At 39.6% G+C, this 24,877-nt stretch overlaps 4 protein-coding genes across 4 annotated transcripts in view; 3 read left to right on the plus strand and 1 right to left on the minus strand.

Annotated features, from left to right (window-relative positions):
- The first annotated feature begins 1,031 nt into the window (after window positions 1-1,031).
- LOC111322210 (homocysteine-responsive endoplasmic reticulum-resident ubiquitin-like domain member 2 protein) lies at window positions 1,032-6,581 on the plus strand. Its single transcript, XM_022925278.2, has 8 exons — window positions 1,032-1,255; window positions 1,350-1,427; window positions 2,789-2,872; window positions 2,980-3,122; window positions 3,453-3,611; window positions 4,003-4,391; window positions 4,677-4,762; window positions 5,134-6,581. Exons 1-8 carry the CDS (start codon window positions 1,109-1,111, stop codon window positions 5,335-5,337), a joined length of 1,290 nt encoding a protein of 429 aa, XP_022781013.2. The 5' UTR covers window positions 1,032-1,108; the 3' UTR covers window positions 5,338-6,581.
- An 86-nt stretch (window positions 6,582-6,667) lies between these two features.
- Window positions 6,668-23,550, minus strand: LOC111322209 (uncharacterized). Its single transcript, XM_022925277.2, has 18 exons — window positions 23,310-23,550; window positions 21,556-21,599; window positions 20,840-20,989; window positions 16,880-17,062; window positions 16,285-16,408; window positions 15,661-15,836; window positions 14,198-14,440; window positions 13,424-13,528; window positions 12,384-12,906; window positions 11,873-12,018; window positions 11,686-11,771; window positions 10,934-11,072; window positions 9,714-9,917; window positions 9,453-9,596; window positions 8,410-8,493; window positions 8,074-8,232; window positions 7,829-7,926; window positions 6,668-7,121 (listed from the first exon to the last, which is right to left on the minus strand). Exons 3-18 carry the CDS (start codon window positions 20,985-20,987, stop codon window positions 6,981-6,983), a joined length of 2,703 nt encoding a protein of 900 aa, XP_022781012.2. The 5' UTR covers window positions 20,988-20,989; window positions 21,556-21,599; window positions 23,310-23,550; the 3' UTR covers window positions 6,668-6,980.
- On the plus strand, window positions 18,456-19,391 carry LOC111322211 (uncharacterized). Its single transcript, XM_022925279.2, has one exon. The coding sequence runs from the start codon at window positions 18,650-18,652 to the stop codon at window positions 19,232-19,234; it is 585 nt and encodes a 194-aa protein (XP_022781014.1). The 5' UTR covers window positions 18,456-18,649; the 3' UTR covers window positions 19,235-19,391.
- Window positions 22,174-24,877, plus strand: part of LOC111322204 (CD109 antigen) — a 32,263-nt gene continuing 29,559 nt past the window's right edge. Inside the window, exon 1 of the mRNA XM_088754512.1 lies at window positions 22,174-22,456. The gene's annotated coding sequence lies outside the window, so the exon portion shown is untranslated. The remainder of the gene's footprint in view (window positions 22,457-24,877) is intronic.

Here is a 24,877-nt window from a genome sequence, read left to right on the forward strand (position 1 = left end):
CTTTGACTTTTACTTTTGATTCTGACTTATGTATTTTGACTTATGCAGTATAGTTATCGTATGTTGTCTATTCGGTCAAAAGCGGTATTCCAAGAGTTTGAACCTCAAATGCGAGTCAGTTCTGATCTTCGTCAATTGTTCACCACGTAGCTCCCTAATCCTAACGTCGAGTCTTGCTAGTATGATATCCAAACGCTATTATCGGAAACTAAATATTCTGGCCTGATTTGAAGTCGATCCACCTGCGTTGCGACAAGACCGGCGAAGCTGCAAGAGATCCAGTTTGTCGAGCGAGCCGGTGAGTGGCCTGGCAAGAATAACGTGAAAGGTCTCCCGTCGCCCGGGCCCTTGCAGCTTCACCGCCGATGCAGCTGACTGCCATTATGGTAGCATGGCCGGCGGGTCTACCTTCGAAATGAAGAGGCCCTCTTGAACGTGACCTTGACGCTCGAATTTATAATCTACAGAATCAACCTACAACGTTACAGCTTGGGTTCACACGAAAGGAAGTCACTTGAATATAACGCAATCGGAGTTGGGCACCCGGAATGGAAATTTCACTTCCTTGAAGGAAACGCAGCACTTTTCCGTCTTCTTAGTAATGCACCAATAATTTCGTCTTGTTCCGTTTTGTTCTCTTGTGCTTATTTTTTTTTTCCGTTGGGTTTTATAAAACCTCTCTATTTCAATGAAATTTCATAGATATTTTTCGGAAAGAGTTTTTCCAAGATAACTTGATGCAAAACCGGTAGAGGGCGCGCAGCGAACCCTTCTCATTTGTATATATCACACTACCTCGGCGCTCACATTCTTGAGACTAAAGAAATTATACAGACTGTTGTTTCAATCGACAGATTATTAATTTTTTTTTTTATATTTTCATCTTTCGTGTGAGAATTTATTTGAAAACTGGTGATATTTTGTGGTATCAGACTTGTGACCGATTACGTTTCTGTAAAGAGCAAATATTGCGTCATAAAAGGCTCTCGTGATGAATCATGGGAATAGATGGCCAACCAGTCCGTGCCACGACATCACGTGACGAAATTGTTGTGAAGAAGGCCAGCTTATCCAACTACATCGACAGCGAGCAACGTCTACTATAAGAATGGCAAATTTAGCCTTTGATTCGCCTGTAACTTTAGTTATAAAGACTCCAAACCAAAAAGTTGACGATTTAAGAATAGACTGTGCCTTGGAATGGTCAGTGGAACAACTGAAAAGACACCTTTCGAGCGTTTATCCAACCCAACCGGTAAGGAATTGATGACTTCCGTTTGTAAACGAATCATTTTGTTTCTGGTTACTAAAATGAAGTTTATACTGATTTTCTTGCTTCTGTACTCAAGGAAAGCCAACATCAGAGGATAATTTATTCGGGACAGCTGCTCAATGACAATTTAATCCTTAAAGATGTGTTTAGAGAGGTGAGCAACTGAAATTTGTACGCGGGTATTTGGCGTCCATGTTCATCTACACATATGAACACATATATTTCATCCCTATCGCTGATTCCTTCTTTTAACTGTATTTAGCACCAACCCTCATTCATGGCTAACTTAGAGAGATTTGAGTGGTTTGTTATTGTTTTACGTGAGATACAAAGAGAACTCCCACGATGGGTATCGAAAACTGTCTTTGCCACTACGCACGTACGAACAAGAACATACACAAATTGCAAAGCATGCCGTGAATTTTACTTGCACAGCTGTTTACCTTTAAACAATTGATCTTTTTCTTATTTTATCGTCCTATTTTCTCCAGTCAGTTTCTCGTAGATTCGTATGTCTCGTGTAAGGGGCATTATGAACCCTAGAAACCTCCTTAAAATATGCCTGTCAATGATGTAGACGTAAATTAAAATACAACATTTGTTACATAACTGAATACAGCACCAGGTATTGATAGAATAATTGGTTTGTAATTGAATTTTTTGTGGCCTGCTATTATTTTCATGAACACAAACCATTCATACACATGCATGTGATCTAAAAATCATTATATAAAGTAATTTTTGCATCTCTACTTGTGCTGCTTTCACTTTCCTCATTGAAATGAAAGGGAATCCTGGATTCTTACCTTTCAAATAAATCTCATGGACTCTCTGGTTGGAAATTTCATGAGTTCACCTTTCACAACAAAAGTTGAATTGATGTTGACATCTTATTTTATACTAAACTCCACTGAAAACACTCCACTCAGTATGCAACATGTAAGTTCACAATGCTAAAAGTGTATAACAACAGCCTTCTATACATCAATTCTAGTTATTGAGTGGAAGGAGATGATATAACAGCTTGAATATTCCTACTTCTATGTAGCTCTTCTACAGAGTACATCACTCTTGAAAGTATTTTCTCTCAATAAAGTGTGAAAGTACATTTAAGAAATAAAGGAATTTTTTACTGTGTTCACATAGGCTTATTTAAACACGAGTAGGTTCAGGGGGGTTTAAGACCGTCATGTAAACCAAAGATGCAGCTGAGGGTTTGCAGAACTTTCTAGAATTTTCTTTGCCCCATCATTACTAAGATGAGGCTCTCTAATCACAAAAAGCTCCACTCTTGCATTTTATCATTAACATCAAAAATATGTCCAAATCTAAAGCTTCACAGAGGTGTTTCGATATTTTCATCTTGACACTCCTGGTGGCAAATGAGAGCATGCATAATATCTTATTTTGACTTGTTTTATTCAAAGAAAACAGTTTCATGCCTGCAAGGAATAACTGTATTACTGTTCAAAATGAAAATAACCAACTGATGGATATTTTTGTTATCTTCAACAGCATGTAGATGGGAAACAACACACTGTACATCTTGTATGTCCAATGAAGACAGAAACACAGTCAACCACTGATACTAAGGGAAAGGTAAGAGTATGCTAATTTACCTGACTTGTCCCTTATGAACACTTACACCATATGTTTAACACATCCTGAACATCAATAAGGGAATTGTTTTTTGATTGTTATTTCAGATTGAACCTAGTGCACCCACAACAAATGCTAACACCTCTGCAGAAATGTTGTCGACTGCACCAACTATATCACAGACAGCCAGCGATGGGCTCAGATACAGAGGAGCCAATACACCAACTTATCCACCATTTAACATGTTCCAGTAAGTGTTTTTTACTTTTACGTCTGACTTGTTGAATTATCATCATGCACTTCATTTCCTTGTTCAGCAGAATCTTCACTCCACCAGTACACATGTAGGTGAATATATTACAACAGAGTTTTAATTCCAGAACTCTTCTGGAAGTTATAATTTTACTTGTAAAATTATACATGTGGCAATGTAAAACCAGGGTTACTCACCAAGGTTCAATACATTAATTGTACCTTCTTTGGGTGATTCATTTTAAACTACCTTACTTTTTTAATCACGCACATGTGACAATTTTTGATTGGTGGGAATCTTTCTAAATGACTGGCCCTCCTCTCATAGCCAGCAGATGGCAAATGCTGCTTACAACCTTCCAGCCCAAGGACATGGCTATGCAGTGCCACCTTTTGTTCCACCTCCTTACTGGATGCAGCAGATGTTTGCGCAGCAAATGGCAGCTGGAAGGATACCTCAGCCTAATATGTACATGCTAGCCAATTAGTAAGTCTCCTCCATGCTTTACAAAAGTTGCTTTTTTGCTGGCAATTGGCAATTAGTTCTTGGCGATAAGAGGGGCAAGGTATCCTGTGATAATTATCTCCAGTCTATGGCATGTTTTGAGAACCCTGCCTGTAACATACCGTATTTACTCAAATAAATGCCAGAGTGCTTATTCAAGGAGGGTGCTAAATTATTATTCTCCTGTACTGATTTCACTGTCATTGAAGTGGAAAGTGTTCTAAATTATATGGCAGTCTGCTGACCTTTGGCCGAATTTTAGTGTACATGTATGTTGAAATGATTACCTGTTGTAACTATTACATGTACCTGTACTCTGATGACTTGGTTTAAACAAGAGTCAGTGCTGATGCAGCTTTGCTTTTTTCCACAGTGGCTATCCACAAATGCCCTACCCCTGGTGCCCTCAAGCCGGCAATTTCCCAGCACCACAAGTACCAGTGGTGAACCCACCAGCCCTTCATGTACCACAGACTCCACCCCAGCAACCCGCAGCACAAGCACAGGCACCCCAACCACAACCACAAGGGAATGGAAATGTTCAAGCAAATGCCAATGCAGGACCTCTATTTAATGACGAGGATGATGATGAAGAGAATCCTAACCGTGATTGGCTAGATAAGATTTATACGCTGTGTCGTGTAGGAATTCTGTTGAGCATCTTTTGGTTTTATTCTTCTACTACACGCTTTCTGGTGCTGATATTGACCTTTGTTCTCATTTACCTGTACCAATCAGGGATATTGGCAATCTTCAGAAGAGGTAGGTAGATTTAAGCGATTAACAGTCGATCCTTATTACACAACCATTTGGGCGTCTGTCATCGTTGATCCCTGTATACAGTGGATGTATCTATGTATGTGCAGCTACAGTGAAACAACTTTCTCTTCATGCTTTTTCAACTGTCAAACTCCCACATCCATTGTAAGTTCATGTATTTTGATGTATTGTTTATGTATTGCAAGGTGCACAAATATTAAATCATGAAGTAACTTTTGTCATTTCACAATAGCAATTACTTAAGTTTGTGGTGAATTGCATTTCTAGGCAATAATCGCCAAGAAATTCATATGCCAGCTCCAGTACCACCCCCACGGCCAGAGGAACAGGCAGAACCAAGACAGAATGGAAATGTATGTGCTGTACATCTACATGAAATGTTTACAGTCTCTTTTCAGGGCTGTTTGGTTTTTTTAAGCCATTTGCTTTGTCAAGTTGTGTATCATATCTTGCTGTAACCACATGAGTGGTTATCATACCATAATACCAATTTTCAAAATGGATATCCTGCAATTTTGTTTCTCTTTCTCAAGATAAAAATGATTGTTTTGCCTACTTTTAATTACTAATGATTCAAAAGCATGCTATTATTATCTTTGCAGTTATTCTACAAGATTCATTTTACATTCTGGTGAATAATAGTAATAGGTGTAATGTAATTTGTTTCTGTTGTTGAGAATGAGGCTATTTTTCATAATGTTTTGCTGTTATATTACCTATCCAGGCCCCAGACAGTCCTCAGGGAGATGTTACTGATAATACTCTGCAAAACACAGAAGAAAATGAGCAAGGAAGTGCAGATGAGACAACTACCACACCTGCTCAACCTACCCCTCCCCCAGGACCATCAGCTGCAACTGTTGCCTTCAACTTTGTCACTTCTTTCTTCACATCACTGTTCCCAAATGCACCTGCTGTGCAGAATTAGTGCTCTCAAGGCACTGGAATCAAGAAATATTCTTTAAGTCTGCTTTTAATCTTAGAATAGACCATTGTTAAATGACTTTTTGTGAAAAATTTCTGTGAAAGTGGAGAAGACAATATAAGTATTTCTGTCACATCCTGATTGTCAAGACCAGATTTGAATGGCAGGGCAATGCCGATTATACAAATGTAAGATGTAAAAAACGCTAATAAGAGAGGTTTGAAATATTAGAGATATTTTTATACATGTCAGCAGAAGTGGCTACGCCTAAGTGTACCTGGATTTAAATGACATTGAGTTAATTCTCCTGCAAAGTTATGTAGGCCTTAATGTACAGTTAATTAATCATAATCTTTAAAAAAAATGTTACATTTTCTCGCAGATGAGTGTTGTAATGAGGGGTATCAATAGATGGTGGGGGTGGGGACAGGAGGTTTTCACGAGCCAGAGACAGGTAAAGTGGAATAGACACTGGAAGACTTGAGGTGTATATGGTTGAATTTGCGTTGCATTGTTGTAATTTCTCATAAAAATTTTTCTTTGCTTGTCAATACACTTACGGTAGATGGAACAAATGGACTGGTCTTTTTCCAGAGCAGTTACATATCATGGTCCAAAAAAGATACAGGAAACAACAAAGTCTTACTATTTGATTATTCGTAAGGCACTCTTGGTATGGCACTTCCAAGGTTGGTACAAACTGTAGTTAGAAAAGTTTTATTCTCGACTGCCATATGTATTCTTTGATTTACGCTCAGGGAATTTGATTTGAATGATGAAATTTGTATGTAGTTGAAAATGCTCCAAAAATGCAGAAGAAAATTTTATTTAAGATTTGAAAAGGTAGCATTTCCAGGTTGTGATGCTTCTGTTCACTTACACTCCTGAAGCATACTTCAGAAAGAGTGTCAAACGAACCGTAAGACCATGCAAGATTCCAATTGCTGTTCGATAATATTTCTTTGTAATGTTTTAGGAAGAATTTTGCAGTTTTAAAAACCTACCATGTACAAATGAAAATAGTTGTAATGAAAATTAGTTTTCCCTTCGCTATAATGGGTGGTTGAGCAGGTTGAAGTCACGGTAGGTTTTTTATTGAGGTCCAAATACCTGATATCTATACATGTTTGTGGACAGTGTTGTACAAAAGGGATGAGTAATGTAAATAGGGAGGGAAAGTATAACTTATCTTTGCAAATTCTATGTAAACAAGGAAAGGAGGAATAAAGATTTTGTCTCCAGCTTAATCTGACTGAAAATTGTTCGTGTTGTTGAAAGTAAGACAAGCCTACTTCCGAAAATTCGTTCGGTAATTCGCGGTGAAATCTGTTCGTCATCTAATGATTCCTTTATTGATCAAGCTTGGCATCCTCAATTTTACATTACGAAAGATTAGCAAAAAGACAAACCCATGCATGGTAGGTAGGAGTAGAAACCATGTCTAGTTGTCCTAGATCACAGGATTTACGTTTAAGCTTCGTAAGTTTAAACCACTACCGATTAAAGTACACTAAACAAAAACGGCACTTGGAAAAGGAAAGCAAGAAAACTACTTGTAAAAAGTAATGGTAATGAAAAACAAGTGATGAATTTTTAAAAAGTGTGGTCTCGGAGACTCCTGTTTCAGGGCGTAAAATATTATGTAATCAAGCATCGCAGCCGTACACTTCTACCCGCATACAGACGTAGTTATAAGTCACCGGGTAAAATCTGATATATCTAGCAGTAACACCACGCTGTAAGACGTTCAAAACGGGGGTAAAGTGGTCACAATTGCCGCCAAATACCTGTAAAGGGAAGAGAATAAAACCAATAAGAAAAGAAAACTTCTCTATTTCAAAACAAGCGGAGGAAAAGTTAAGAATATTTGTTCGTGTTCTGGTCAAGTTTCTCGTTCTCTTAAACTTATAGAGACAGATAAAAGCACGCCAACTGTTGTGGTCTGCGCTCCTCCCAAATCTGTCTCGTCTGTCTATTAAGCTTAATTCGCACATTTTTTTGTGCCTCTTTAGACATGGCTTTCACTCAAAGAATATGAAAGGTAGGGAGTATTTTCCCTTCCTTTCAAGTTATTACCACTTATTCCTTAAATACCCAGCTTCGTGTAACAATCCTCAGCCTCTGCCTCTAATAACACCGTGATATTTAACAATTATTCCACGAGCGCGCGTTAGATATGAGATGATAGATAGCCAACGAGGCGCGTAGCGCCGAGTTGGCTATAATCATCTCATATCCAACAAGCGCGAGTGGAATAATTGTTTTATTAAAAAAAAAAAAAAAAAACGCCCCTAAGATAGACAAATCTTCTCGACTTTATTTCGTGAGAAGAGACCAGATGTTACTATGTACAGATATTAGATCATGATATATTAGCTGATATACCATAATGGCTAAGCCAATAAAAAGTCTTGAATTGCATTATCCAATGATCCAGTTTTTAATAAAAGAGAATATCCTGCTTGTAAGTTCAAAAGATTGCAACAAGTCGTACCTTGTCTTCGCCATCTGTTTGGTAGACACTCCAAGCATTTCCATCCTGACTGAAGGCGAGTTTATACGATTTCACGTGTTCGTAATACTTGTGTCGTCCTGATAGTAGAAAAGAAATGTAGTTAGAATGTATAGAACAAACCTCTCGGTCTTTCTGCTGAATTACTTCAAGCTTTGTGTTGCACTTTTATGGAGTAATTAATAACGATGTTAACTGTAAATATCCCCCCCTTCATCTTTGATTACCTTGCGTCCCAACAGCTGTAATATATTTGTCCATCCCCAAATCCACTTGCAGCCATTGGTTCTTTGGCGTCGCTGCGCACCAGGCCCCGACCCGCTTGGAATCAAAGTTGTCTGTAAAATACATTCGTGCATTGCGTGCGCCGCTGCCCCATCCGCCACCTATAAAGCCAATGAGAAAATGCCAGTTGTTTAATCTCATACCCAGGTTGTAGAGTGTAACTATAACTGAACAACCGGATGGCCGTGACAGGTCTGGCTACGAGACATGCTAGTTCTGTCTACAATGAGATATAGACCTATGAGATTGATTAAAGAAAGAGTGAAAAGTTTTCTTACCAACATCAAGGGACGAAGAAGCTGAAAATGCGCTGTCAGGTAGTTTAAAATTCCAACCTATTCCGAGTGGACTGGAGCACGGAGCTACCGAAGAAAAATGAAAACACGATTGTTTGTTTTAAGTTCTTCGGTAAAGCTTCACGAAGGTTTGACAAACCTTAACATTAAATCCTAAAGGAAACTACGCGCTTGTAAGTCCGCTTGTTGTTTAGATGCTGTGAACAGAAGTTTTTTTCGCTTTCCTCTGAGCAAAGAAAAGGCTGAAACAATAAAAAAAATGACACTGAAGGATAAGATGAGGTTGAGTTTGTAGGTTCATGTTCCCAACCTTACGGGTCGATCGATTGAGAATGCAACGAGAGAAACAACGAATGTCTTCTTGATCTTACTTAATTAAAAAAAGGGACCCATTGGATAATAATAATAATAATTTACATTTCTAGAGCGCTAAAATTATAAAATATTCTAAAGCGCTTTACAACATATTAACTACAAATATTAAAATGATAAACGACAAAATATCAAAACAAACTGTAAGCCAGCTTGAATAGATGTGTCTTAAGCTTTGACTTAAAAATCGTTACATTTGGACTGTTTCGAATTTCAAGCGGCAGTTCGAATTTCAAGGATGCAGCTTTTGAGTAAAATAAGATAGATCCGCCGTGCATAGTTGGGGTTCACTAATGCGCGCCCCAGTTGTCACTAATGCGCGCCCCAGTTGTCACTAATGCGCGCCCCAGTTGTCACTGATATGTGCCCCAGTTGTCACTAATGCGCGCCCCAGTTGTCACTAATACGCACTCAAATGGTTACTAATGCACGCCTCAGTTGTCATTTAGACCCTAACTTGCGGAGCCTGTAACACAATAGGAATAGGAATAAGCTTGTGATGAACGCATTTGCTTGTAGAATTCAAACATTGCTATGGTGTTCTCGGCAGCTTAATTAAATTTCCTCTTGTTATAGAAAATACTTCCTCGTCTCATACACTGACACAGAGAAAGTATTCTGCACGAAGAGAAACATTTGCAAGCCGTACTAACCAAATGGCCTAACAGGTTCTTTATCGCATCGTTCGGATCCACAACTCTTCTTGCAGTTTTCTCCCATCCAGCCTGGATTAGCAGAACACTCCCCCCTCTTAGCAAAATCTGCACAGTTTGGATGAAGATCTTCGCACTTAAAGCCTAATATAAAAGATAACTGATGGTGTTAAAAGTTATTGAGGCGTTTATATAGCAGCAAAGACAAAAACAATGGTTATAGCAAAACAAAACGTTCTTATATACAATAATTCTTCTCACCTGTGGGTTTGTCTGGTACTGTTACTATTGGTGGGCGTGGCGTGACCTTTGTGGTAGGTTTGTCTGGTTTTGATGTCGTAGAGGCCTGGGGACGAGTAGATGCTGGTTTTTGTGTCGTAGAGGTCTGGGGACGAGTGGATGGTGCTTCACTGGCCGTTGTGGATTTCATGGAGGTCGTTGCCGGCGGAGGATTGGTTGGCTGGACTAAGAGATCATAATTGACCGTTTAAAAAAACAATCATAGGATAACTGGGTACTTATACAAAGATTCCGTGTGTAACCAATTCAACAGAGGGTAGAGTATGTCGTAGATCTCAGTCTTAACTGCGACGTATTCTCCAACGATTAATAATGGAAATAGGACCGAGCCAGTGGAGTCCAATTCGGACTGCAATCATACGAGTGATTAACAAAATCGGACGACCGCGAAGCGGAAGTCCGATTTGATAATCCCGAATATGACTGAATCGGACGACACGAAGTCCTTACCAATTAATCAAAACTGACAAAATTCGAGAAAGAAACTAGAAATCGGTCATATGGTTTTATAAGAATAACAACAGTTAACTTGGCGAAATGCGCTTCAACAGCGCCCGCACATGACGCGTTTTGTCCACTTTCAGCATGCAAAGGCATGACGTGTTAATTGTCCTTTTAATTGCCATACAAGTGCTCAAATCGGGCTGGAAATAATCAACCACGTTCGAGAATTTTGTTATAGTTTTGATCAATGCAGTTATTTTCGCAGTTCAAAATCAACAGTTATGCTCACTTGCGAATTGTCACCCTCCGGAGACTGAGAAATGAACCCAAGGCTATTTAGTGTATTGCCTTTATTGATTCCTTGATCCGCTGTTTAAGCCTATTTTATAATTAAAACAATCGAGATGGTGTGTATTGACTGACTGGGCGAGCGAACGACCGACTGTTCGGCTGACTGAGTTACTGTCGGACTCGCGGATCGTTGAATGGTCGGACCCTCGGATTACAAGGTCAATCGAATAATAAATCGACTGGCTATCGATTAATTGATTGATTACTAAAGGAGTGAAAAGATTGATCAAATATGGTAGATGTAAGGAAAATACAGTCCTTTAGATTCTTCATATTCCCTTACTCCTGTACAAACGAGGAAGTGATCGGAGCGCTAACATTATTATCCTCAGTTGTCCTTGCGAAAGATGAATAAAAAGTTATTTTCGTTTACCTCGAATACTTACCTGGACAGCCATAAAATTCAGCCCTTAGACAAATGTCCGTATCCCAGGAAGTTGGGAGAATTCGGACAAACCTGGCAACTATTGGGTTGGTCACCTGATTTGTTTTTACTGTTGACATGTCACTGTTTCCGGTAAAAACCTGTTGAAAACCCAAGATGATTAATTATTTCTTTAAAACTTAAATTTCTCAATCTTATGCTAATTAAAAGTTGTCTGTTCTTCGAGATTTTTTCCGAGGTTAAAAACTGGTCTCTGAATCGCTATTTTCTCTTGTCTTCTTCGAAGCGGATGTACAATTTTAAAGTCAGTTTGACTAGTCTTTGATTTTGCCGGTTGACTGTACAATTAAACAAACCATGACCATTATATGATTCAAAATCCAAAGTAAATTATGCGGGAACAAGCAGTCTGGTTAAAGAAAACATTTTTACCTCGAAAAATCCCCGAAGAACAGACATCTTTTCATATCTAAATGACCATAGATAGGAATATGTCCGAGAACAACTTTTTAGCCATTATTCTACAATCAAATCGGCAGCAGAGATAAGGCAGGATCACCTTAGTCCTTAACTGGCACTTGCTTCAAATCGTGGGGTCAGCGAATCGGGGCGAATATTACTTTGAAGCCGTCTCTAGAGAAATTCTATGGACTTTATCATTTAACTTTCCAGTTTCACAACACACTGAGGGCCTCCCACAGTTTCTTTACCAGCAACATTGTACCTCAGGGTTGTTCTGAGCTCATAAATTACCTCGGAATGAAGAGCCCACGACTTTCCATCATCGCTATAGGACAGCAAGTATTCCTTCACAAATTTTGGATATGCGCTTTCTCTTCCTGATAAAACAAAAACAAAAAAACAAATGGATATTATAAAACTCTTGTTATATTTTATTTGTTCTCTTTTTTAACAATTTTAATTTGTGCATCATGATCACCTTGAGTTGCAACTCCTGTTATAGTGGTTTTATTCAAAAAGTCAACTTGTAAGTATTCTTCGTTGCCCGGCCGGCCTACGCACCAGGCACCCACACCACCTTTGCCGACCGGAAGGTTAAGACGAGCCTGGGTAGGACCATGAAATCTAATTAAAAGGGAAGAAATAAGAGAGGAAACAATAGGACCTTACTGGGCGTGTTTGAGGTTTTATTCTGACCTGGGAGTAAACTAAGCAGAACACCGACAAATACTGATGCTTAAATGATGATAGTACCTTAGTTTAAATTCGCAGGGATATCAGCCTTAGAAGCAAAATCGTGGCCATGTAAAAAAAGGAATAACCGGGAAGAAATGAAAACTATCAAATAATATGAGGTAAGCTTGAAACCCAAGGTAAGGCTGCACAAAGTTTAATGAGATGTAAGGGAATGCAAGGAACAGGCCTGTCGTTTACTGTTGAAAATACCCGTGATGAAGTCTCCATAAGACCTATTTATACTAACAACTTACCTGTTAACGCTGTTGGACGCTGTTATTTGACTGTTCTTGATGGTGAAATCTTCCATCCCGAGAGCCGTAGGTGCGGAACACCCAGGGGATGATGTGGCAGGTTCATGTGTGGATGGAGTATTAGGAACAGAAGTCTTAGGACGGGGAGAAGTGTTTAGCGGAGGAGGAGTCTGGGGTGGAGGTGGTGTGTTCGGCGGAGGAGGAGTCTGAGGAGGAGGTGGTGTTTTCGATGGAGGAGGAGTCTGGGGTGGAGGTGGTGTGTTCGGCGGAGGAGGAGTCTGAGGAGGAGGTGGTGTTTTTGATGGAGGAGGAGTCTGTGGCTTCTTCGTTGGCGGTTTGGGTTTTACAGTCGCTGGTTTAGGCCTTACTGTTGGTGGTTTCGGTCTCACCGTCGGAGGCTTGGGGCAGAGCCCACAAGATTTCTTACAGTTTGTCCTTGTGTACCAATTTGTACGGCAATAACCATATCTTCTCCACGAAGTACAACGATAGTCTCTATCACTGCACACCGCAGTTGTCCCACCTGCAAGGACAATAATACCCATAAAACAATTGTACGAATTTGCTGCGATATGCCTTTTTCGTGAAAATCCAGTATTTAACTGCCTTCTACTTCTCAAAGAAAAATGAGTAAAAAATACTACTGTTAAAGGCGTTATTAAATTTTGCGTGGCGTCAAGTTTGTTTGTTTGAGCTTTAGAATCCCATGCGTACATACTTGATATTTGGAAATAACTTTACCTTGGAAAACTTAGGAGGACTTATCTTAGCCATTGCAGTATTTTCCTACAAAAACGTATTGAAAGGTGTACAAGAGATGAACCGATAACCACGAGGAAAGAAAGTGTTGGTACAAGTTTATCTTTAAAAAAATAAAGAAATCAGGACGAAAGTAACATTTTCTGCTAACCCTCGCGTAAATTCGTTTGTTAGGTCCACGATAGCTTCCAATCCTAAACAGCAACCTTAATGAGAAGCAAATTCCCCCTTTTTGAAGTTCATCAATCAAGAAATATCTTGCACCATTTTCTGATACTTACAAAGTCCACAGCTTCTTTTGCAATAAACATTCATGTAGCGTGGATTTCGCCTGCATTCTCCTCTTCGCGCCCAGCTTCCACAATATCGGTTACTATCAAAGCATGCTGTTGGAAAATTAAGGCGGCCATAATCGTATATAATATATATGATTGTCTACTTCTCTTGGTGTAGACGAGAAAACTGTTCAGGCTTTCAATAACCTCGGCACACCAAGTTGTTATTCCCGCCCTTCTTCCAACCAGAGAGCTAAAAAAGTTGAAGCTCCGCTGCCCTCTTATATAAAACACTGTCCATCTCTTCATGGTGTAGCATGAGACGAGACTGCTCTGTCCTTCTGCATTCAAGATAAACACTTAACAAAAATAATCTGCATCTTTCAAACCAGTATGCCTTTAGTGCAAAGAGTTTTTAAAATAAATGTATTCATTTCGGAATGCGGGGAGCTCCAGTGAAACAAAATCTTGTAGGTCCAGGTGTTGTTGAGGCTAGAGGCACAATGATTGAGACGCTTCAACTGATAATCAAAAGAGTAAATTAGCCCTTCATGATCAACTCCTAAGATCTCATTAGCAATTCTCCTTACTGTTTTCCATATAGTTCTTATGATATCAACTCAGAGATTTTGATTTTAGATTGACTAAAAATTCGTAAATGATATTTTTCTTCATTCTCATCACTTTCTGCTTGATAGTGTATTGATATTGTAAGGAGAAATTCAGTGCTGATCTCCCATGGAGTTCAAGGTTTAAGACAAAAACTTTAACTACATTTACCAGTTTGTCTGCGTTTCCGTTTCTTTGCGTTACAACCATACATCCAATCTGTCTGTTCGGCGTCCAGTGGACTCAGGTTTTGGTAAGGTTGCTTTCCGTTCAATGGTTTTAGGGCTTGTAACGTCGGCTGACCGTTTTTAGAGAAAGCATTGAAAGGATAGTGCATGATAGACCCGTAGTCGTAGGGTAAACCAAGGGAATCAATTCTGTCCCTGCCATATTTGGCGAAAGCACTTTCTGAACCTTTATCAAAAGAAATACGTGTTTTAATTACCTATATTATTTAAACAATAGTGTTTCTGTCGAGGAACTGTCGGCTGATAGTTGCCCCGCAGAAATTTGATGTTCTTAAAACAAATATGCCAGTTTTAAGAACATCAAATTTCCAAGGGGCAACTATAAGACCGATAGTTCCGAGACATAAACACTCTATTATCTTTATCGTTCACCAATAAATTTTCTTCCGCGCGCCAGTTGAAAAACAGTCAAAACCCACTAAATGCAGATCAATCAAATATTTATTCATGCGTACAGCCTGTCACAAATGTCAATAATTCGCAACCGTACATTGGCTAAATAATACGTTATACCTGTCAGAATTAAAAAGTCACTGTTTTTTCCGATCTGCCTAACTTCGCGGCCGTCAAACCATTCAAAATTATTCACGGATGAGTACTATCCATCCGGGTGTTTTCCGCGGACGGGCACTATGGGCTGATAGTGTCTCTCCGCGGATGAACGCTATCGCGTCACGTGATCAATTTAAACCAATAAGAATCGGAGAAAATTTAGTGGTGAACTATTTGTGATAGTGTAGTGTGATCGTCCACATGAGTGAAGTCCTGGGAAGGACGGTTGTCGGTAGTGGTGGCTGATGTTTCGGAAAACTGAGCGGAAGTCATACTGAGCGGAAGTCATACTGAGCGGAAGTCATACTGAGCGGAAGTCATCATCAGAGCCAAGTGAATAGTTGTGGTTAGTCGAATGTTCTAAGTCCGGTTCGTATAAACTAATTGGTAATTTTTTTTTTCTACATTAGACTGAAACTGATGATGACTTCTGCTCAGGTTGTCGAAGCGTCAGTTACCATTGCCTTTGATATAAACATCCCATCGATATTCAGTCATTTCAGGAAGTTCACAACCACGTGTGGAGACGAATTCATCTTCTCTTGTTGATTACGTCTGTGACTCATATGCTTGGCTCACTTGTGAGAATACATGATAAACACTCGATAATAGGATTCGTATCCACACGCGGCCATGTGACATCTTTTACATCTGCTGTATCACTGACTAATATTGCATTTATTTTAATAGAGATATCATGCAATTAAGCATACAGACAGGCAGACAGACAGATAGACAAAGACATACAGAGATACAGACACACTTACAGATGGACATAGTTTTTCTTCTAACATCGCTACGTTTATATAACAACAATGACGTGTCCATACGTACCTGGCAGTATATTCTGTTTCAGTACCTGGACGTAACCATCTCTGTCTGGACGACTTTGCTCGTGCCAGAAACCAACCGCGTGGCCGATCTCATGTACCATCACGTGCTTGTATTCACAACCAAATCCAACGGATAGATACGTCTTTCCACCAATGCGTCCGACATTACACCAGCACCTGAAGGAATCAATTTTTTACTTTTAGAACACTTTTTATATAAACGTCGAAAAAACAAAAACAAAGCCCTCACTGTACTCGATACCAGAACAGTTGAATAACCAGGAATAAATTTTCAAGTAAAATATAACTTAATTCAGCTCAAAACAAAACAAAACCAAGATGGCCGCTACAGGACCAAAAGAGCACTGAAGCCCGCGGTCCACAGAGGCAAAACCAGAGAAGGGCGGGAAAACGTGTGGTATTTGAACAAATCCTTCTTTAACAATCACAACAACCAATCAAAACAAAGGAAAATATTACAAGGGGCCGATTAGAACCGCTAGACCCCACAGACTGCCTCCCTCTTTATGTTCTTGTTCAAAGGAAGAAAGAAGGAATGGGATTTATCAGAAAAGGGGTAAAGGGAGAAGAAAGCAGGACGTCTGACGTTAATTCCATTTCTTACCCTCTTTGACGGAAGAACCAAAGGTAGTCTTGTTGAGTTGTCCTCTTCACGAATGTGATACAAGTTTTGCTTTGCCATTCCTTTATAGCCGCTTCTATGGCACTTATAGCGTCGGGCATGTTTTCTGTAAAAAACAAGAAGACAAAGGTATATTTTTTAATGAAAGCCTCGATAGACTTACAGTGAAACCGTTTTCTCAAAACAGCTCACATTACTAGAAAGTGGATCACAGCACTGAAAAACAAAAATAAGAGAGAACACTCGGCGAAAGAGCATAACAAAAGCGGATCGTCACCTCCACAGATCCAATTTTTTGATTTCAAGATATGACCATGAATACAAACGTTTGAAAACAATGTAACAGCCAATCAGAGAGTTTGAAAGTCGGTTTTTTACCAAGACGCTGTGTGCGTCAAACCTGAAGACGCTTCCGGCTAAATGCGCAACAACCATCGCGGTAATGACCATCTTCTGAACTTAAAAGTTACCTTCATTTACGTTATGTTTTTCTTTCATGTTTTTCACTTGCTGGGCTCAATTAAACAACAAGTCACAACTGCGCCTTAATTATTCAAAGAATAACAACATCACTTACGTAAGCTGCAGTCAATTTTGTAAGGTATGATACCATTGGGCCATCTAAGACGTCCGTTGCCGCTGGCTGCCCTGCTGACATTGCCTCTGATATCGCCATGAATATCAATATTAATCAGCTGTTGTTTGGTTAAAACGATATCCCCTTCAAACACGCCATCTGGAAGCGGCGGACTGGAAAAGGCTGAAATTCAAAACGTGAAGGTTACAGTAGAATGATCTCGATCAAATCTGATTTTATATTTAACAATTATTCGCCGAAGGCGAGGTGAATATCGTCAAATAATCCCCGAGACGAAGTCGAGGGGATTATTCGACAATATTCACCGAAGCTGAGGCGAGTAATTGTTTTAGTATAATTTCAGAGCTGAAAAACAGAGAAATTTCTAAAATCATAATATTTTAGTAACATTTATTAACATTTTATTTTAACATTTTATATAAACCGCGTGGACCGGTTTATATAGCGTCTTATTATATGACTGTGTCTCACAAGGACTGGGAACTACCGAATTCACGAATTTGATTGGCTGAAATCAATATTGAAAGCGGCCTAGATTTTCCCATCTAGACCGGCATCAAGACCGGTCAAGAAAAAAAGGTACAAAGAATATTTAACAATTATTCCACGAGCGCGCGTTGGATATGTGATGATAGATAGCCAACGAGGCGCGTAGCGCCGAGTTGGCTATAATCATCTCATATGCAACAAACGCGAGTGGAATAATTGTTTTATTAAAAAAACGCCCCCAAACTAGTAGACAAATCTTCTCGACTTTATTTTGTGAGAAGAAACCGCATGAATATCAATGTACAGAAATTAGATTATGGTATATTGGCTCATATACCATAATGGCTGAGCCAATAAAAAGTCTTGAATTGCATTATCCAATGATCCAGTTTTTAATAAAAAAAATTATAACATAACCAAAGCAAAGCGCGCGCTCCGATTGGACAATTCAGCGTCTACCATTTGCCCATGGGTGTACGCTGCTGACGTGAGCAAATGCGAAGACCATTTATCCGCGCGCGCTTGTTTTTTTTCAGGTCACGTAAGATTTGTCAAGTAAAAGGGAACCCTTTTGCTCCAATGTATCAATGTTATGTTATAAAACAAATGGTAAACACCACAGCGTACACTATTGACTTATGGATGTACTTGGGAGGTTTACTGAGCACTCAAGAAGCTAGAGTCGCTCTCGGCTATCGCCTCGCGCAACTCTTACGCTTCTTTCGTGCTTAGCAACCTCCCGCGTGCATCCATAATTCAATAGTGTACGCTGTGTTGTTTACCATTTGTTAATTGGCATAGAAGACACAGCCTTATAATAAACATCTTATTAAGAGAGCTGGGTCGGTCTCTATGGGAGAATCTTGACCTCGGTCGCTGGTACAGACCTCACTGCGTTCGGTCTGTACTGGCGACCTCGGTCAAGATTCTCCCATACAGACCTCCCACTCGGTTAATAAGAGCTAAATATAAGGAACCGCTCAACCAATCAGATTGCTGGAAACTCTTTGCTCAGCTCTGAAATTACACTAGTTCGCAATACTTGTTTGTGAAGGCCCAATACAAGCGCGCGTGCGCGTTTTCATTTGTATTTTCACTTTGTTTCATCATCGCTTACAACAGAGACGCGCATTTATGACATAATTCTGTGTGCACGCTGTTGGAAAGTTGAGGAAAACCGGTGATTCGGGCTGAGTAAGAGACAATAACAAGGTTTCATTTTTCAAGAGGCACTGACGACCATAGAACTCTCCGAAAACGATGGCAGAACAAGACACACAGGGGGTTAAAGGAGTATTAGAGCGACTGAAGGAAAACATTGCGAAACTTCAACCTTCATTTGAAGAAGTTGTTGCCGAGCAGGCCGAGATGTTGATTGGTGACGAGAGGAAAAAACTCCGAAAAGAATATAAAGCCGAGTGCAAGGATTTCCTGCGCGAGCTGAAAGAAGTGAAAAGCGAAACAGAGGGGTGTATCACTGATATTGACAGAAATACTCGGAAGTGTATTCATGAGGTCAATCGGGAGATGGACGAAAAATTCAGAGTTGTTATTCGTCGAGAAAGGCTTAAGAGGAGTAAAGAACTTGACGAAATCAGAGTAGAAACTAAAAATAATACCCTCGCTGAACTCTTCAACCCGTGCAATAAATATCAAGTCATGAAAATTTCTGTAAGTTCGGATTTTGTTTCGAAGAGCGCGCCGAGATGCGCAAGTTGTGGTAAAGAGAGCGTATGGTTGTGTTTCTGCGGAGGTTGCAAAATTACCAGATATTGCGACGAAAAATGCCAGGAAGCTGACTGGGAGAACCACAAGAACACCTGCATAGGATTAAATAGTAACTAAGAGAAAGAGAAAGCTATGTAACTTTAAAGTGAGTAATATTTGAAAAACATTAAACTGTTTAAACTTGCTATGTTGCTATTAACTTTGAGTGCTTGTCCCTATCACTATCTTTTATATAAAATGTCGCCTGGTAAAGATCGATTTTGCATTAAATGATAAAAACGTTCTTCTTAGTTTCGCTATTTGTAGTATGTTTTCGTATGTTATTTCCTCAAAAGTTTGTTCATAACGGCGGCAATGCGCGAGTGATAACGGGAAATGATCTCGCACCATATTCGTTCATCCTCCCGCCCCCCACCCCCTCCCTCTCTGTGTCGCTGCAGCGGTATGCCCTTGAGAATCAGTAAAGTAAATTTGGCGGGATCGATATAACAAAGCAATGAACGGAGTATTACAACCAGAAATGGACATTTTTTCGGGGTCGGCGTAAGTTTGACTATGAACTTCTGCTCACCTCTTATAAAAATTAATCCAAAGACTGAGCCGGTGAATGAATTTTATAATTCAGACCTGTGATTAAGTTTTCATTCCCCTATCGTCTCGTCAGTCCCATTTCGTTGATTATCAGTGCGCGCGCATTCGTAGTATGTGTCATATATCACGTCATAATGGTCACTCAAAAGTTGCATGCGACATCACAAAGCTATTATGAACTCCATTAGTTTGTAGCGACAGCAACAAGCCTCGTAAAAATTCTTTCAGCCTCTGTTTGACCCATCATTTGACATAAGTGGTTTATTTAATACCAATTTCAAAAACCTTTGGAAAATTCTGGTCTTCGGTTCACAATTAACAAATGGTAAACACCACAGCGTACACTATTGAATTATGGATGCACGCGGGAGGTTGCTAAGCACGAAAGAAGCGTAAGAGTCGCTCGAGGCGATAGCCGAGAGCGACTCTAGCTTCTTTCGTGCTTAGCAAACCTCCCGCGTGCATCCATAACTCAATAGTGTACGCTGTGGTGTTTACCATTTGTTTTATAACATAACATTGATACATTGTAGCTAAACAGTTCCCTTTTATTTAACAAATCTTACGCGACCACAAAAAACAAGCGCTCGCGCGGAAAAATAGTCTTTGCATTTGCTCACGTCAGCAGTGTACACCCATGGGCAAATGGGGGACGCTAAATTGACCAATCAGAGCGCGCGCTTTACTTTGGTTATGTTATAACACACGATAAAAAATGAAAACGAAATAAACATTCATGCGAACAGTTAATGCAAAAAGGGTCCCATCTCATTAGCCTTTGTGTATCACCAGCGATTAGCACGAAATTGGGAGCAAGGCACTGTTTTGAATTTCCTTGAGTTTTGTTTCAAAGTTTATTTTAACCACAATTTATTTCTTTCCTTTCTCCGATTGATAGTCTTGTTTTCAAGGGCGATGCAGGTGATTCCAAGCCTAAGTCCTCAAGAATAGGGACAGAACTTTTATTTGAACTTAAACGTAAATTTTAGGTGGTGGAAACTTTCGTCTTGTTCGCTTTTACTTATGGGGTTTAACTCTTTAAGGGATTTTTAACGTCTGACATGTCATGTATGGTTTTATTTTTTTTACAGAACGGTCATTCCTGTTACGGATACACAAACAAGTACTCACAGTCACGCTCTGTACCCAAGTTGGCTTGTAAAATCTGATCAAAAGCTCCCTTCTTCTGAGGAGTAGGAATGGTGGGTAGCGCGGAGGTGATCCCAAATGGACTGGGAACCAGACCCAGAAGAAGAGTGATCCACAATTGGGATAGCATACCTAGAGAACAATTTTCGAAGCACAGCAAATGTATATAAACATTCGGGTCTCTTGCAGCGTTAAAAACCCGAACGTACATTATATAAGAAAACTCTGAATCAAGTCAATTTCTCCAAACCCACCAAAGAAGTCAGGTTGTTTTTCATAATTTCAACAAAAGTTATCATGGATCAAAAGAAAATCCTTCCTCCAGCCCCATGATTGATGTGAGTCTATTGCATGTGTAAAAATTCACATCTGACAAAAATCTAAATAAACTGTACAGAGCAGAATGTTTTACACACAAAAAATCGATAGTTTTCTCTTTGTTAACAGGTTTGAAGTGTTGTAATCTTTGGTTTATGAATTTCTTGAGATCTGTGAATATACAATTCTCAAATTGAGGTTTCCGCAGCTCAGCTTTAAATAACCTTAACTTGATCAAGCGTCATTTTTTGCGCTTTTCAGGAAAGCTAAGGCAAGCGCGAAAAGCGCAACTCGCAAAATGTTTCATCTAGCGATCTCGTCAGTGACTAGACTACATCATCAGATTAAAGTAAACATTGGTATCGAAAGCATGTACATACCACTCTTCTCTGATGCGGATACCACTCGTTAGTGCAGTGAGTTGCTACAAGAAATGGTAAATACCAAACATCACTTTCATCGGTGACTTAGAAAACGCCAGTCACAGTTTTAAATATATAGACCCCCGTTGGAATTTCCAAAATTGGTATGAAGGAAAAAAGGAATCAAAAGGCATCATAATGACCTTATATGACAGTATGAAATTATTTCCGTTAGATAATTCACCTTTTTTCGGTTATGACAATAATGAGTGGGTTAGCACAACGAACGGCTCGTAGGTAATCGTCTTATTTCCGATAAAAAATGGCGCCCTTTACATTCTTAGATTTAACGATGCACCTCACATTGTTTTAAATGGAAAATATTCGCTTTGTAACGACTGAGGAATTTCTTGCTAGAAACTAACAAATATCACTGTTTTTTTTTTCTTCTCAATGTCTTAATCTTGTAAAGGGGACGTGGGAGGTTTGCGTAATGTAACCTAACGTCGCGCATTTGCAACGAACTTCCAGGTGTCAAGTCCGTTTAATTTACATCAATGAGTTGCCAGTTATCGGATCCTTATGTTGTGCACGAAGGATTGTGGGATCATGACAGGTCAAATAAATACAAAGCGCCAGGTTGTTTCACCATATTCGACGTCCCAAGTAAAACGATTTTGGAGATGATACAGCGCTTTTTCGCGGCCGCTTTAACAGAAATGGATTAAGGCAAAGTAGATACAGACCGAACTACACTAGACGCTATCCTAGCCGAGTGTTGATAGCTTTGTGCCCAGATGACTGTTGATGAGACCCATCAAGAAAGTGATATCGATTTCTGCTTTGTTCTATGGAGGAGTGTCAGTATAAAGCCAACGCTGCGAAAGGCCTTATCAAACTAACAGCCGTGGTGAATGAAGTGAACTTGAATTTTTTTTCTGATTTTATTTATGTCCTGTAGATGATTTAAGAATTCTCATTTATCATTGTTGATGATTCACCAAGTTACATATCTCATGATAGTGCATCAAAGGTCACGATTTCGGTGTTACAACTTATAGATCGTTTTCAGTCACGTGATCACTTTACATTGGCCGCCATGTTGGTGCACATGTAAACAGTAACCATATATCGCTTGAGCTTTAGCAAAAATGGTTTTGCGTGCGATTTTGGCTGTAGGTCACTTTTGCTTATGTGGTCTTTTTAAAACTGTAACACTTTATCTGTAATTCTCTACTTCCCCGGGAAATTCCACACGTAATGTGAAATATAAACTGTGTTTGTCTTCTCTGTTTATCTCACAACATGATACTACGTTTGGCACTGTGTGACAATACTGATCAATGCACGTATCCAGTGGCGTAAATTAAACATTCACAACTAGTATTCTGGAAGAATGTAGGTATCTGTTCTCATCAACATTAACACTGAGAAATAAACTTCCTAAGCAGACACATTTTAACTTTAGTAGCTGGTGTTTGTGCGCACTTTGGCAGCGACGCAACTGCATGTTTGAAATGAAAAAAATGGTAAAAACCATTCGCAGTTCCGGTGCTCTATTTGGGGGCCCCGCCACTTTTATTCTCAACGAGCGCTAAATTAACTGTGAGCTACGCAAGAGGACTCAAGTCACTCTGTAAGGACAGCATGTAGGCGACGACTTTACATGTAGTAACGCGATTGTGAGCTAAGATGGAGAAAACTATTTATGCCTTAGTAGCCAGCGAAATGCCCGACTACATTATGTAGACAACCTTTCGATTTACCTTTACCTTGGAATCCGTATTTCCTGGCAAATACCAAAATCAGGATAGGTTGTTGACTAAAATAAGATTTGATTGTATCCAATGAGTGGCTTTTCGCTGGCTCTCTTGGGAAAGGATTCCTCGTACACCGTGACTTGAGTCGTATTGAAGGCTCCCGATCCTAATATTCACAGGCGAATTTGCGCAACAAATTCAGGATCTTAGCGTCGTTGACTTTATATATCACGTAACGTAGAATCGTGACGAACAGTATGGGGCAGTCGACAGTGTACGTCATGTTATCAATTGAAACATCAACTAATACTTTACATGACATCATATATACGTAGTTCAGTATCTATATCTCTGCTCTACAGGGACAGATCAAGTAGGTATAGTATTTCGAAATCTAAACTTCGGCTTGGCTCAGAAAAATCTCCTGAGGATCACAATAAACGAAGGAAACAGGTTTAACTCCCTTAATGAAATTCAAAGCTTTCCTTTGTCTGAACCCCCTGCTGAACAAACTTGCCACCCCCCACAGCCACCAGGGCTGTGGTCTAGTAGCGCCCGGTGGCCCCTGGCGTCTTACATTTGTTCTTGGGCGACCCAGGAATCTTAGTTTTTTTCATAAAAAGCATATACTGGGCACCCTGGATTTCACAGTTTCTGAGCACTGGGCTCTCTTCAGTTTTTCTTAGAGCACAGCCTTGCCCCACCCTCCTAAGTTAAAGAAACTGGACCAGGCTCAGTCCATTGAACTCAGCCTACAGTGGAACCTTTATTCCATTTGTTTGGATGATTGGTGAGGTGGATTTTCAACCTGACACACGAAAAAGACAGCTGGTCAAGGTCAGGAAAATTGACAAACCTTCGAATACAAAAAGAGTAAAAAAAAGAAAAAAAATATTGTAATCTCTTGATCAAAAAATCATCACAAAACGTCGCTATTTCCATGAAAACTGTACGCATCAGTTGACTCGATGTTAAGCCTTTCCCGATTGCGCTGAGCACCTTTTGAGCACTTCTTTGAGTTTGGAGCACTATTTTGCATTTGGAGCACCCTTAAGCACTTTTTCGCACTTTAGGCAACATTTTTGAGCTATATTTCACATTTCGAGCAAATTTCGAGCAACATATGTCTTCTAAAACATTTTAAAGCAAAAACTGTATGTCGCTTGCAACGAGAAATCGCGTTCCAGGTCAATAAATCTGAATAACTAATGATGTACTGGTCAAGAATAAAAGACCGTTGTCATGGAAAGGCACGTGGACTTATCCCTACTGAGCGTGAAAACAGAAGTTTCTGATTAGCTGATGTATCATGTGCGTGTCATCTCAAATTTCTAAATAATCTGATTTCTAGGCTTTACACTAGTATTGCTGAATTTATTTACAATTTGGTAACCGGCTTTAGTTTTTTGAGAGCACAAATAGAAGCACCAAACCAGTCTGAAGACAATAGCACTGAAGACGAAGAAGTGATTGATACAATTACAATAACAGTAAATGCTGGAGCATCCCTTAGTGCTCCAGAAAGTGCTTCGATAGCACGAAAGCGAAAAGTTCCGATCAACAAAGGGAAGAAAAAGCAA

Source organism: Stylophora pistillata, chromosome 3 (assembly GCF_964205215.1).
Source record: "Stylophora pistillata chromosome 3, jaStyPist1.2, whole genome shotgun sequence".
Taxonomy (NCBI): domain Eukaryota; kingdom Metazoa; phylum Cnidaria; class Anthozoa; order Scleractinia; family Pocilloporidae; genus Stylophora; species Stylophora pistillata.

Bases quoted from the DNA above. Each gene is read 5' to 3' on its own strand.
- LOC111322209 (XM_022925277.2), bottom strand. From the start codon at position 20,987: ATGCTATCCCAATTGTGGATCACTCTTCTTCTGGGTCTGGTTCCCAGT. The intron at 15,837-16,284 runs GTAAGAAATGGA...TGATTCCTTCAG, and splicing joins TGGTTCTTCCGTCAAAGAGG to GTGCTGGTGTAATGTCGGAC. The intron at 9,597-9,713 runs GTGAGAAGAATT...CTTTTATATTAG, and splicing joins AGTACCAGACAAACCCACAG to GCTTTAAGTGCGAAGATCTT.
- LOC111322210 (XM_022925278.2), top strand. From the start codon at position 1,109: ATGGCAAATTTAGCCTTTGATTCGCCTGTAACTTTAGTTATAAAGACT. The intron at 1,428-2,788 runs GTGAGCAACTGA...TATCTTCAACAG, and splicing joins TTAAAGATGTGTTTAGAGAG to CATGTAGATGGGAAACAACA. The intron at 3,612-4,002 runs GTAAGTCTCCTC...TTTTTTCCACAG, and splicing joins ATGTACATGCTAGCCAATTA to TGGCTATCCACAAATGCCCT.
- LOC111322211 (XM_022925279.2), top strand. From the start codon at position 18,650: ATGGCAGAACAAGACACACAGGGGGTTAAAGGAGTATTAGAGCGACTG.